The 14432-nt window shown below is 40.8% G+C and overlaps 1 protein-coding gene across 2 annotated transcripts in view; it reads right to left on the minus strand.

Moving 5' to 3' along the window:
• Positions 1 to 1287: 1287 nt before the first annotated feature.
• agfg1a (ArfGAP with FG repeats 1a) overlaps positions 1288 to 14432 on the minus strand; it is a 41412-nt gene continuing 28267 nt past the window's right edge. For both annotated transcript variants that reach the window (XM_072690693.1, XM_072690692.1), the window contains exons 7-13: positions 4884 to 5090; positions 3823 to 3991; positions 3558 to 3631; positions 3025 to 3120; positions 1852 to 1998; positions 1623 to 1732; positions 1288 to 1494 (exon numbers count right to left, since the gene is read on the minus strand). In XM_072690693.1, the coding sequence (XP_072546794.1) occupies positions 1438 to 1494; positions 1623 to 1732; positions 1852 to 1998; positions 3025 to 3120; positions 3558 to 3631; positions 3823 to 3991; positions 4884 to 5090 (860 nt within the window). In that variant the 3' untranslated portion in view covers positions 1288 to 1437. The remainder of the gene's footprint in view (positions 1495 to 1622; positions 1733 to 1851; positions 1999 to 3024; positions 3121 to 3557; positions 3632 to 3822; positions 3992 to 4883; positions 5091 to 14432) is intronic.

Raw genomic sequence — 14432 nt, forward strand, 5'->3', positions numbered from 1 at the left:
GCTTAGAGGAGCCTATGGCTGCAGAATGTTCAGACAAGGTTTGAGGATTCATAAAGCTTTTGAAATGAGCATCACATGGCCTTATCAAATAATAGGCCTCATTCATGAAACGCAAGCAGATAAAGGCTCCTGCACCAGATTTTTAATTTTTTATTATTTTTTATTTGCCCTGTGCTGTGCACGCCCTGTGCATAATTCAAAATAAACCAATTTAACGGATCTCTGGCAAAGCAGCTACAAGAGTACAGGCATTTGTATGATCTCTATAAGAGACCATAGTTTTTTTTTTGCATAAAAAATTAAATGTATACATTTAAATGCACTGAACACTCTGAATAGTTGTTTCTTTTGAAGGTGGTAATATGATTATAAGTCAACTTGTTGACTAATCACACCAAAAAAAGCCTTCAACATATTATAGTGGTCACTTGTAATGCACGGCCATGGTTTATGGTAATTGTACAGTAATTGTAAAGAAAAAACAGGTGATCAATGAATTTGTATTTATTAACATACACGTTCTATTAATAAACATGCCGTTTAAAGTTTGTGAAGATTCATTTTACTCACAATTTGCCTGCAGTTTGCTCATGCTATTTATGAAGATTTCATGAATGAGGCCCACTGACTGTGTGTATATATATATATATATATATATATATATATATATATATATATATATATATATATATATATAAATAAAAAAGCCATAGACCTTACAAGCCAATTAAGTCTGAGACCTTGGTAAAAGTTATAATCTCTTGGGGAGCCCAAATGTTTACATTGTGTGCGTTTCCTTCCCACCTCCTTTCAGAAATTGTACAAATGTAAAAAAAATAATCTTGCTTTAAGTCTTTTCATTCATCTATTACTCACTTAAAGCAATGCTATGTAGCATTTTTACATGAAAACAGCAGCTTTAAGATCACTGTGATGCTGACCTATGTAATGGAGAAAATTGTGTCACACACACACACACACACACACACACACACACACACACACACACAAACAAATATTTCCATTAAAAAGCTAGCACCTGATGTTTTCTTAATGAACATGTATATTTAAAATGAAATGGAAAATGTATGCATGTATGTATGTATGTACTGATGTGCAATTCTGTTTCTGCTTATATTCTAAAAATATGTACAAAACTGCAGCATTAAAAAGCCGTAGATATTTTTGCAGTAACTTGGTTGTCTGCTGTACTTTTTCCAAGCCAGAATCCAGAGGAAAGCCAGAGGAAAGAAAATTAAAACCCTCCCTATCAGCACTCCAAAACTGTTTTCTTTTCAACATGGATATATTGCTATGTCACACCAAGGTAGAACTCATTAGAAAAAAAGAAACAAACATGTTTAAAGCTATTTAAAGTTATCTGAAACAAAAGAGTACAAGCATGTCCTCCAGGTGGTCTGTTGGAAGAAGGACATGCTATAAAAAAGGGTTTGTGGAGTTTTCCACAGGATGCTCTCCCACGGGTGCCCCTACCTGTGAGAGGGAGAGGAAAGAGAGAATGAGAATAAGAGCCTATGCAGAATGCAGGAGCAAGTATATGTAATATATAATCTTAAGTATGCCATTACAACATACAGGTGCAACTGAATGTTGGAACTCACCAAAAATGGATTATTGGTGACGCCATGTTCCATGTTCTGTCCAAAATGTGATGCCATGTTCTGTCCAAAAGGAGTTACTACTGCCTTACCCTGACTAAATCCAGTTAAACCTAAACATGGTGGAGAAGGAGGAATAAAAATCTCAAAAATGGTAATTTTACTAGAAGGGAAAAAAGTCTTAACTTTAATGGAAATTAATATAATAATGCTTAATATATATGGACCTCACCATTTGGCTTCTGGGGGTAGGTCTGCCGCTGTGGGAAGTCCTGACCAGGGAAGGCTTGGTGGAAGCTTCCACTGAAGCTTGATGGGATATTGTAGGGTGCATTTCCAAACCCAGCTGGCATGCTCATCGAACCTGGACCAAATGACGCTGTAACATAACAGAAAACAAGTTATTTGCATACACAAGATAATTCACCATATTTGTGGTAGGTCTCTCTCCATCTATATTATACTAAAATGGGCATAACTAAAAAAAAAAAAAATAGGAAACAGAATTCATTTTCCTCAATAATACCAAGGCATCCAGGTCCAAAGAATTCCTAAAACACTACAGCCAACATATGCCATAAAAAAAAAAAAAAAAAAAAAAAAGATTTAGAATTTAGAAATTTTCCAATTTAGAATCATTTCACCAGAACCCAGAGGAATACTTCAGGTGTTTGGCAAACTTGAGACAAGCACTTATATTGTTCCTAATTAAGAATTGGAACTGTGCTATTCTGCCATGAATCCCATTTGGGACATTTAACAATCCTGGGAATATGGACTATGGTTCCTTTCCACATCCAAATATTACATAATTGATACATTGCACACTAAGTCGATAAAAGGACCACATACATTTGTCATTTTCCTGCCAGACTAAATACAACAGCAACCCACTTAAGTGGGCAGTGGCGGCTCAGCGGTTAGAGCACCGGGCTATCGATGACAGGGTTGTGGGTTCGATTCCCAGGCTTGGCAAGCTGCCACTGTTGGGCCCTTGAGCAAGGCCCTTTACCCTCTCTGCTCCCCGGGCGCTGGAGTTGGCTGCCCACCGCTCTGGGTGTGTGTACTCACTGCCCCTAGTGCACTAGTGTGTGTGTGTGTTCACTACCACAGATGGGTTAAATGCGGAGTACACATTTCGCTGTACAGTGTACATTGTACAGTGACAAATACCTGCACCTTTACCTTTACCTAAAATGTGAAAAATCTGCACAAATTCATACAAGGGGCAATCATTTTTATGGCACTACTACTTGCCTACTACTACGACATAATCTCTGGAAAACCACAGATCATACATTACAATTCAGATTTCTTAAATAGAAACAGTCCCAATCTCACTCTGCCCACATGTATGTAATAACTTATTTGGTACCGTTATTGTTATTGCTACTACTGTCCATACCTGCTCCTGCCACTGCTCTCCCATTGGTCTCGAAAGGATTTGTGGGTGCGGTGGCCTGTGGCACAGTGGCAGTGACAAAGGGATTTGTAGATGGGCCTAAAAGACAACACAATGACTTTCCATTTAATAATAGATAGTATCCATGACACAGTATATCAAATCATTTGATAAAATTGGCTGATATAATCTTCTTTAACCATGTTTCACCAAAGAAACAGCAAACTAGACAATTCCACAAATTAAACTTTTTCTGATAGAAATAATAATGTGTATGTGCATAATGCCTGTAATAATCCCAAACCCCAAAAGACAGCAGTTTAGAATTACTTTAATAAAGAGGGAGGGAGAGGGAGAGAGAGAAAAAAAGAAAGAGAAACAATACAAAAACAAAACAGATCACTCCTACAGAAACAAACCCGAGTCTGTCAGTACCTGTATATATATATAAAAAAATTTAAAAAAAAAAAAACCCTGCCCAATCCCAGCCCAAATCATAAGGTTGTGCGTCCCTGTCAGGTAGCAGATTAATTTACCTGTGAAGCCCTGAGGCAGTGACCCCTGCTGTGGCTGTGCAGTAGATATTCCAGCAGAAGTTCCAAATACAGTCCTACAACCAAACATTGACATGTAATGCACACCCCTCAGAAAATATTTATGATTCCTTTTATCCTGCGTGGCAGTGTTGTATCCACCTTATTTGGAGAGTGATTTTTCTGTGCTGCTGCTTGAAGTGTATAGAGGTGCTGAAGTAACAGGTGTGTTTGTGTGCATACATGTGTGCGTGGAAAATACTGTTACCCTGTAACAGTAGTGGCAACGTTGAAACCCGTGGTGTTTGAGGAAGAGGCACTGAAGACATTGTCCAGGGCAGAAAGTGCAGCATAGCGATCACCTCCCAACATTGCTGTCTCTGAAGGGGCTGAAGCCACACCTGCAGACTGAGAAGCTAATCGTGCACCACTCGAGCCTGAAACAGATACAGAAGTATGAGCCCACAAAACATCAGTCACAATAATTTAATGCAACATAATTGTAGGAAAGAAAAACAATGAGCACTCTTACAGTTTTGAATGCAATGCAAAAAGGTGACAATCTTTTTTTCTAGCAAGATATGATATATGCACTCCTGCATCAGATACATGCAATTTGTTAAAGCGTCCAGTTTGTGTGGTAATTAACTGTAAATATATGTGTATTGCTGTATGTTGCAGTAAGTACCTTTACTATACGTAAAATGACACGGATTAAGATTCAATATTTTGTGATATACTTTGATACTGGCAATATATTGCATTGCATCAAATTTGAGCAGAAGTCATAGAGGCATGACACTTGGTCAGTAGATAGTAGGTAGTGTTTCTATTAAGGTACTTTCTAACAACCAGTTTTTAAACAAATTGTCAAAGGGTCAAGTGGAAACAAAACTGAACAAGACTCCTGATCAATATTCATAACATATGAAAACCTTTGACAAATTCTAACTTCCTGTATTGCAAGTTTCATCATAAGATAAGGGGCCTAATTATGGCATGTGTAGTTTTTAAATACAAAAAAACACTGCAAATACAATGTCATCAATTGTACCCAATCAGTCTCATGTTGGTGCTATTACGAATTGTCATATTTTGGCCCATTTGTCTCTCTCACTATGCCAGACAAAATGTGCACAAAAAAATAATAATATGCCACATAGGGGTTATATTTTGTAACTTTTATTCTTCTAAATTTTGAAATTAAAAATGAATAAAAAATATTTTTTTCCAATCCAAAACAATGTACATTTCCTTACTTCATAGTGTTTTTATACTGTACTGTTTCATACCGCAGAAAAATACATCAGTGAAAACATGAGTGAGTACCTTGATCAGATTTGGTAGAGCTGAAGACACTGTCCAGATCAGCAAGGGCAGCATACCTGTCTGCCGGTACAGTGGTGGCCTCAGCATTAGACCCACCCCCTGCGCATTTAGTCTTGGAGCAGCCGTATGAGCCAAAATTAAAACTAGATGACTTGGGGAAGTTATCAAAGTTTGCAAAGTTGGCACTGGCCAAACCTGATGGACCACCTATAGGAGAGAGAGATAAATGTTAGTGAAGACCAAACGAAAGAGGTTGTATCTGTATCTGTATCATGATACAGATATCTGTATCTGTATCATGTATCTGTGAACTGTGAACATCCATATGTGAACATTAAATTAAAGCACATTAAATTAAAGGAAGACATGTGAAGTCAGCAAGTTAACATGACAAACTGCAGATTTAGACCAATTATAGAGAACTTGTGAACAACCAACTGGTATATTGAATTATTCAGCCTTAAGGTTTTTAAACATATAAATATGGCACTACTGCTTATGTTGTAACTAATTACTCATTAGTAATTACCCATACCCAACTATTACCTATTATGAACAATCATTCACAATCATAATGAACAATTACTTAAATCACAGGGTGCTGGCTTCTTTCTCATTCCCAAAATTCAGAAAGCCTCAGCAGGGGAAGGAGCCTTTTCTAATAAGACTAAGACCCCCCAACTCTGGAATAACCTTCCAGATAATGTTCGGTACTCAGACAATCTCAATCTTCAAATCTAGGCTGAAAATTAATCTGTGTAGTTTAGCTTTTGATAATTAATGTTTCCCTTAGATAAAGGTTGCAGATCCAAGGATTCATGGACACAGGGAATTGTAGTATACTGAGATGCTGGAGCTGTCGTCTCGCTGCTACCACTCGATCAGTCAGGTTTGTTGACAGTGGAGCAGATGGATGGCAGTGTCTCAGGGTGCTGCCCACAGCTCTGCTACCCTCTGGATGTCTCCTTTTAATTAGGCAGTTATAGTCAGACCTGCCAGAGTAGTAAGCCTCACCCAGATACTGCTCAACATTCTCTGCTCTCTATAAACCCATTCAGAATCTGTAGCTTTACCTTCTAAATGGTTGCTCGCTCATCCAGCCTGACCTATAAGAAGACTGACCGCTGGGGTCCCCTCCATCATCAGCTGATCACCCACCAGTCCGACCACCAGGCAACCCCACCACCCATGCAAGACCAGCTGCAAACCCTCCTGCTACCTTGGAGTCTCTGCTGTGATTACATTAAGTTATACTACACCATGACTATAACAGACATATTACAATTATGCTGCACACCTGAGCAGTACAACAGTCTTGATGGTTCGGTGACGTAATCATTTATAAATGGTTCTGACCAGAGGAGGATGGGTCACCCTTGTGAGTCTTGGTTCCTCCCAAGGTTTCTTTCTCCAGCTCTGAGGGCGTTTTTTGCCTTGCCACTGTTGTCTTTGGCTTGCTCACTGTGCATCTTAGGTTATCATGTCTTTTTATGTTGTTGATTTCTTGTCTTTTTACTGATTCTGTAAAGCTGATTTGTGACACCAGTTGTAAAAATGGCTATTCAAAAACATTTGATTTGATTTAATTAAGCAAGAGAAACAAGAGCATGGCTTTGAAGGTTGTTTATGCTGTTACAAGACTCAAAGATCAGGGTATTTTCTGTTGGCGACTGCTGTGAGACTATGGGGCCCTGAGTGACAGAGAAGTGTCTTTGCTGTTTTGCAAGCAGTCCTTGAACTATGACTATGAACTATGAGACAACAAGATGATACTCAGAACATCTGTTCTACATGGCACAATACCAAATATAGGCCTTTCACCTTTTCAGAGACTTTAAAGACATTTACAGCTTTTTTAATGTGAAAAAAACTTTAACTTGTGTTCATCTTTAAGCTTTTTGAACTGCCAAATTGAACGCCCCCTTGCGGTCAGAGATAAATATGTTAAATCAGTCAAAAACACTGCTGATCTCAATATCAATATAATAAACAAGATGTCATGTATTTTGATCTACATCTATTTTATATAAACATATAAGGTTTTGACAAAGTCTGCGTTAATTGAAGAATTGCCCAAAGCTGAACTCACACCTCACTTTTCATTTTTGTTTTTATCTCTGGGTGATGAATGTGTTGACCTATTGATATAGTTTTACTATCTCTTTTTTTACTTATGTTTTTTTTCTCTGCAATGCTGAAACAAAAGTTCAAGTTCACGGTTTTAAACTTAAATGGATCTCTAAAAAATGCTGCTTTAGCTGCAATCTGAATACCCTCTTATTCCTCCTCATTCTCCACCTTCCACTGCTTTCTCAGAGACCTTGATTCCTTAATATTTACTCGCCACTGTTTCCTTCACACCTATGCTCAACCCACTTATGATAGACAAGTCCATTCCAGAGCCCATGTGTGTCATCTTCCACTCTTGTTCGTGCATGAAATGTTATTTACTCCAACTGATAGACATCAAATGACTTTTGAATCCATAAGTCATGCGAGGGAGGGGGTTATCTAGGTTCATCCACTGAATTGTGATCGTTAAGGCTACTGTAGATAACATTCCTAGAAGATGATTCCTAGATATGCCTTCCACACCAATCAGGTATTACTCCCAATAGTGTCACCAAAGGAACCTGTGAGATTTTCTGTTAAAACACTTCTTTAAGGAGGTCAAATGATTTTTTTCTACATAGATATGTAGCTTAGGACAAAATATGAGCATGGTGAAGAAAATGTGGAGCACAAATTAGAAACCATAAACTATGAACCGTGTATATAGGGCCCATATCAGACACGATCACTGGTGTTCAGAAATATCTAGTGCCTAGATATTTCTATCAAGTACTTTCTATTTGTATTGTGCTCGAGTTTGTCACTAGTTTCTGTACATATTTCCTCCAGGGTTGCTCTGATGAACGCCCTGGATGACAATCTGGGACATGTTCCAAAGCAGCTCTGAGGACATAAATGTGTTTACTGAAGCAGTTGTGGACCAATTTGTTGGTGGACCACCAGTAGCCATCCTCAACGCTCTGAACACTTTCACTGCTGCCTGCAATGCGGGGCTGATCAGTGGCAGAGTACAAGGCTGCACACTACCATGTAAGAAGGGCAGCATGGGGGAAGGAAGAGCGCCCGTCCATCATGGAGAGAGACATGTGGAAAGCAGCAGGAACAGATGGTAATTGTGGTCATGTCCACAAAGCCTGTGCTATTCAACTTGCTCTGGTACTTGCAAAAATCTTAATACCCCCCTAATGATGGCCGTTGTTCCAACATGTTCCAACAGTCGGTCATCGTCCCTGTTCCACAGAAACCCCGGTCACAATGACTATTACCCTCATATCCTCATATAGCAGTCCTCATATCAATTGTGAGTGTTTACTGTGTAAAGCAATGTAAAATGGCAAGCCAAATAAAGCTTACACTGTGGTACAGTTAACAAACTAGTTTATTAAATCAATACAGAAATTAAAGTAAAAATGCTGGTGGACCAAGCTGGAAATATTTCACTCTGGAAGGACTACCTTATTGAGTACAGAAGGGCATTCACTAAAGCTTGCTTATATTTAGCCTCACTAATTGAGAACAACAAACAGTTAGGGCTAGTAAAAATACTACATCACAATATTTATCACACATCAGTTGTGACACTTAGAAAATGCATATTGTGCATCAAAATAACAATTTATCACAATACAATAAAATAGTCATATTGCCCAGCCCTACTAACAGTCCTAGAACCTCACACTCCAGCTATACTTACTAACAATGTTTTTATGTTTTTTTTTGGTTTTTTTTTTTAAATAGATTACTAGACAACAAATCCAACGCTGTGTCTTAAATCTAATGTGTCAGAATGTCATCTGATAGCTGCTCTAGAGCTAAACTTGCAGAAGTAAGGCTGGAAGCCCTTTTACTCACTTAATGCAATTCCCTCAAAACTACTATAAGGAGGACCTTCAGTTATAATCAGACCTCCTTTAACAATAGTAAATTTATCAGTAAGTATACGTAAGTATTACTGACGTACTGATTTATTTCTGTTATTAGCAAACTTAAGGTATAGTATAAGGAATAAAATGCTCCTATGGTGTTCTTTTAATATCTGATCAAAACCTCTTCAAATTAGTGCAGGATTCCCCCAGGTGGCATTCTGAGCAAAAATGAGTTAGGATCTGGACTTTGCCACCTTCCAGAATTAGCACGCCTGAGGGCAAAAACATTGGAAGCAAAAATAAAGATATTTAAAAAGGAAATCTTACAAATCAGGTTCTCCTGATGCTCATGAAAAATACCATTGTTAAGATCCCATTATAATGAGCCATCAGTATAACAAGCTAGATTGCAGGCCTATTGTGACTCCCTCTGTGGGGAAACACCACGTGCATCACTCAATTACAGAATAACCAAGGAGAGCAATTTGTAGATTCCACTGAAATAAATAAAATATTCAGGGAATTTTATGAAGACTTTATAGCTGAGGTCACAACAACTTAGAATTTAAATGGTTTCTTAGATGGAATTCAGATACCCATGGTGCTCTGAGCTGACTTTGAGAAAGACAAATAGCAACTAATCACAAAGTGGTATAACCTTAATGGAGTATTAACAACTTACTTTTCTCACCCATGGCTACCTGGCAAATACCCACTCCGTAGATCCAATGTATTAAAATAGGAAGCACCCTGCATTGACTCCAATAGTTCATGCACTAAAAGTATAGGGAAGGCGTTCCCTATAGCAGTATTTTGGCTTTCAGGCCACTGTACGCTACACAAAAACAGAAGGAGCCATCAGGAAACAGAACCACCAGCGCAGCCCAGCATGTGGTTCAATAATACCATCCTACAGACCTTTTGAACATGTTCCTTTATCTCCTGTTTTTGAACTAATGTCCAATAGGCCCTTCTCCCCACAGGGATGGAAAATAAGTATTTGGTCACCTACAAACAAGCAAGATTTCTGGCTGTCACAGACCTGTAACAACTTCTTTAAGAAGCTTCTCTGTCCTCCACTCATTACCTGTATTAATGGCACCTGTTTGAACTCTACTGTGAAGAAATCTACTGCGGGAGCAATAATCAGAAAATGGGAGACCTACAAGACCACTGCTAATCTCCCTTGATCAGGGGCTCCACGCAAGCCTGTGGGGTCAAAATGATCACAAGAACGGTGAGCAAAAATCCCAGAACCACACGGGGGGACCTAGTGAATGACATGCAGAAAGCTGGGACCAACGTTACAAAGGCTACCATCAATAACACACCACACCGCCAGGGACTCAGATCTTGCAGTGCCAGACGTGTTCCCCTGCTTAAGCCAGTACATATCCGGGCGCGTCTGAAGTTTGCTAGAGAGCATTTGGATGTTCCGGAAGAGTATTGGGAGAATGTCTTAGGGTCAGATGAAACCAATGTAGAACTGTTCGGTACAAACAGAACTTGTGTTTGGAGGAGAGTGAATGCTGAGTTGCATCCAAAGAACACCATACCAACTGTGAAGCATGGGGGCGGCAACATCATGCTTTGGGGCTGTTTCTCTGCAAACGGACTAGGACGACTGGTCCGTGTACATGAAAGAATGAATGGGGCCAAGTATTGAGAGATTTTGAGTGCAAACCTCCTTCCATCAGCAAGGGCATTGAAGATGAAACATGTCTGGGTCTTTCAGCATGACAGTGATCCCAAGCACAGCCAGGGCAACAAAGGAGTGACTTCGTAGGAGGCATTTCAAGGTCCTGGAGTGGCCTAGCCAGTCTCCAGATCTCAACCCCATTGAAAACCTTTGGAGGGAGTTGAAAGTCCGTGTTGCCCGCCAACAGCCCCAAAACATCACTGCTCTAGAGGAGATCTGCATGGAGGAATGGGCCAACATGCCAGCAATGGTGTGTGCCAACCTTGTGAAGACTTACAGAAAACGTTTGACCTCAGTCATTGCCAACAAAGGATATATAACAAAGTATTGAGATGAACTTTTGTTATTGACCATATACTTATTTTCCACCATTATTTGCAAATAAATTCTTTAAAAATCAGACAGTGATTTCCTGTTTTTTTTCTCATAATATAATATTGTATAATAATATAATAATATTTTTCATGTTAAGTATGTGTAATAAAAAAAAAGATAAATCTGTAGAAATGAAGAAAGAATACATTAAAGTAAAAAATACTAATGAAAATTAGATAAATGGATTTAAATACAATAAATGAATTACCTTATACGCAATAAAACAAAGCAATTAGTGCTGGTAAAATAGCAGCACAGAGCAAGTTCAAATTAATTTGTTTTCAGTTTTATGTACAATACAAATAAATGCCAATCAAGCTTAGATTGTATGGATAAGCTACACTCCAATTCAAGTTGTCAGGAAAAATACTGTTATCATGCTGATTCATAATGTATTCATTTAATCTTGTATCCACTTAATATTTTGTATGCGTAAATCATGTTCTGTTCTATATAAGCTGCTGCACAGTTGTACGGTACATCCTGATACTATGTCTGGCGCCACCCGAGGCCAGATAAGAAACATATGGATAAGCATTAGCTGAAACAGAGCAGTTACTCACGTTGTTCCCCGACTCACCCTCACACTCAGGGTCACAGTGTCTTAAATCTATCAACAATAGGCAGAAAAGTGTGCCAGAGGTCACACACCACCAGTATTAATCACATACACTCCTTCTTAGGAGGTGCCAGGTGTCGTGAGTCATGAGTTCAGGATGCGTATGCAACATGTGAGGGTGGGAGGGGGATATTACTATAAGTATGCATGTTGAATATCATTGAGGCAATCTGTATCGTGGTCACGAGCTGCGTGCAGATTCATTAAACTTGCTACTCAATGCATATTCCCTTGTCTGCTTCATCACTCTTTCACAGATTTCCACCACAGAATTTGGCGTCACGAACAGGATGAGCAACGGAGTGCAGCGGAGAGGAGAACTGAACACTCACCGAGGACGCTCTCTGGCAGAGACTGGGCCCAAAAAGCAGGGGAAAATCCCACAGAGCAAGGGAGAAGTACCGCAGGGGTGAGTGTGACTGATCGTCCCTCCGCTTACAATCCAAGCCTCATCTACGAACATTGGTGGTGGTAAGTGACAGAATAATCATTTCCGAAAATGTAATTCCCCTCCATCTCCCTTTGAGCACTCTGTCCTGGATAAAGTTTAGTTACATGATGGTGTAACAAGTGAAAGAGTAGCCTGAAGAGCGAGGCCTGTATTGATAGACGTGTCATTAGATCAATAGGTCCGGACCGTGGGAAGAGTGCTAATAGTTTTAGGTACAGGGTACCAAATATAGAATAAGTAGGCAAAGGGAGGTGAGACGTGGTTGTTGGGGCTAAATTACAGAAGAACCAGTGCATTGAGAGAGCAAAATGGGATCCCATCATAATAAGAATAATTCATATACACACACACACACACACACACAATATATATCATATAATCAAAAGAAGCACCAGGCTCCCTTGTTTTTTCAAATGTGAATAGATTATGGGCAGGAGGTCACACAGTATGTGCCCTTCTGGATTAAATATTTTGGTTTTCCTCATAATGATAAGTGTTAAATATCAGAAGAAATATTTGCAGAAACTCAAAACTAGACTGGGCAGTAAGCCAAATACAACAGATAAAAAAAGCTTTAGAATATTGGTCAAATCAGTGTGGGAAGGCTGAGCATGCTGAATTTCTGACTGAGAGAAGCAGAGAAGCATCAAGGACAGATACAGGCTAGGGAGGGAAAAGGGGAAACTAATGGTGTCTCTCAGTGTGTCTCTCACAGCCGATCTTGATGCCGCACCTCCAGTGCTCCGCCAGCAGCCAGCAGCTCAACCAGTGGCTCACCCAGCGACTCAGCAAACGGCTCGACCAGCGGCCCGACCAGCGGCTCAACCAGCGGCTGGAGTGCAAGCATCGACACCAGCACCACCTACACAAACGCCTCCCAGAAGAGAAGAACCCTCTCCATACCCAGCTGAAGACGCACCGCGTCAGCCACCAGTACAAGCTCAATCGCGAGAGCAACTACAGGACTTTGAGAGGGCGCTAGACAGGACCACACAGGAACTGGCATCCAAACCAGTTGGAAACACTTCAGAGGGACCGTATGCCACACTGACCCGTGAACTCCGCCAGCTGGACCAAGGCCTGACTGAGGAAGAACAAGGGAGAGTGGGATCGGCCTCAGGAAACATCCCAATGAGTGGACATACCCGCTTTCGGCAGCAGAAGACGAGCCTACCACCCCCCCCAGCAGCGATCCACCACCAAGATCGGTGAGAGCAACGCCAGCGATTCCTCAGGGCGAATGCTGGCCTCCTCCACCTCCACCCCCACCAGCTGGACAGTTCCCTATGGTGGAGGTGGTTGGAGCAGAAGGAGTGATTATGGTACACAGACACTGGACTGAAGCTGATATTGCAGAGGCAGCTTCCAGTCTCCCCCACCCAGCTACAGTGGGGGGGGGGGGGGGGGGGGGGGGGGGGGGCGTTTCAGCCAAGAATTACAGAACTTTGTGAGATCCTGCCGACCCACAGCTATGGAGGTAAGACGACTGCTGTTGCGTAAGCTTGGATACCTGTACAGCACCAGCTGACACTGGAAGAAGCGGGCAGCAACTGACGGGCGGCGGAGGGGCGGGATGGCGAGGACACAGACGGAGACACACCGGACAGGAAAGTACTAAATCCATATTTCTCTTTAGCCCAGCAACTCAGTAAAAACCCCACAGCTTTACCACAGATTAAAATTGTAATAAATGGGAAGAAATTTAAGTTTTTGGTTGATAGTGGGGCAGCCCACTCAGTAATACAAAAAGAACAGATTGTGTGTCCACTTCAACCTGACAAAACTGTAACTATTATAGGTGTAGGGGGTAATACGGTAACAGAAAAGGTGTCCACTCCCCTCCAATGCAAAGTAGAAACTTATGAGTTTGAACATTGTTTTCTTGTTTCACCTGTCTGTCCAGGCAACCTCATGGCACAAGATTTGATGTGCAAATTAAATTGCACACTCCAGAGCACCCCAAAGGGGCTCTCCATTTCTTTCGGGGAACCACAGATGGTTCAGTATGACCCAGGTATTCCGGGGTATGCTTAAGAGTGGCAGTGTCTGGACAGCGCAGGAGAAACAATGAAACACACAGTCTATGTGCACTGTCTATGTTGCACCATGGTCCTGGAGGAACGTTGTTTCGTTTCACTGTGTACTCTGTATGTAGTTGAAATGACAATAAAATCCCACTTGACTTGACTTGACTTGACTACATTGTACGGCTCATGTGTCAGACGGGCCTGATTCTGATTATGAGGCTGAATTTTTATTGAAGGTAGACAGAGAAATGTTGAGCACTTCCACACTCGCATGGAGTGATCAGTGGGAGAAGGTGGAGCCATGGGCTGCATGGCTTAGTCGTCTGCGTGACTGGCAACCCCAGAGTTTTCTTTAGCCCCACTGCTAAAGAGCACCAAGTTCCTTGGTGTCCACCTAGCGGAGAACCTCACCTGGTCCCTGAACACCAGCTCTACAGCCA

Source organism: Salminus brasiliensis, chromosome 11 (genome assembly GCF_030463535.1).
Source record: "Salminus brasiliensis chromosome 11, fSalBra1.hap2, whole genome shotgun sequence".
Taxonomy (NCBI): Eukaryota; Metazoa; Chordata; class Actinopteri; order Characiformes; family Bryconidae; genus Salminus; species Salminus brasiliensis.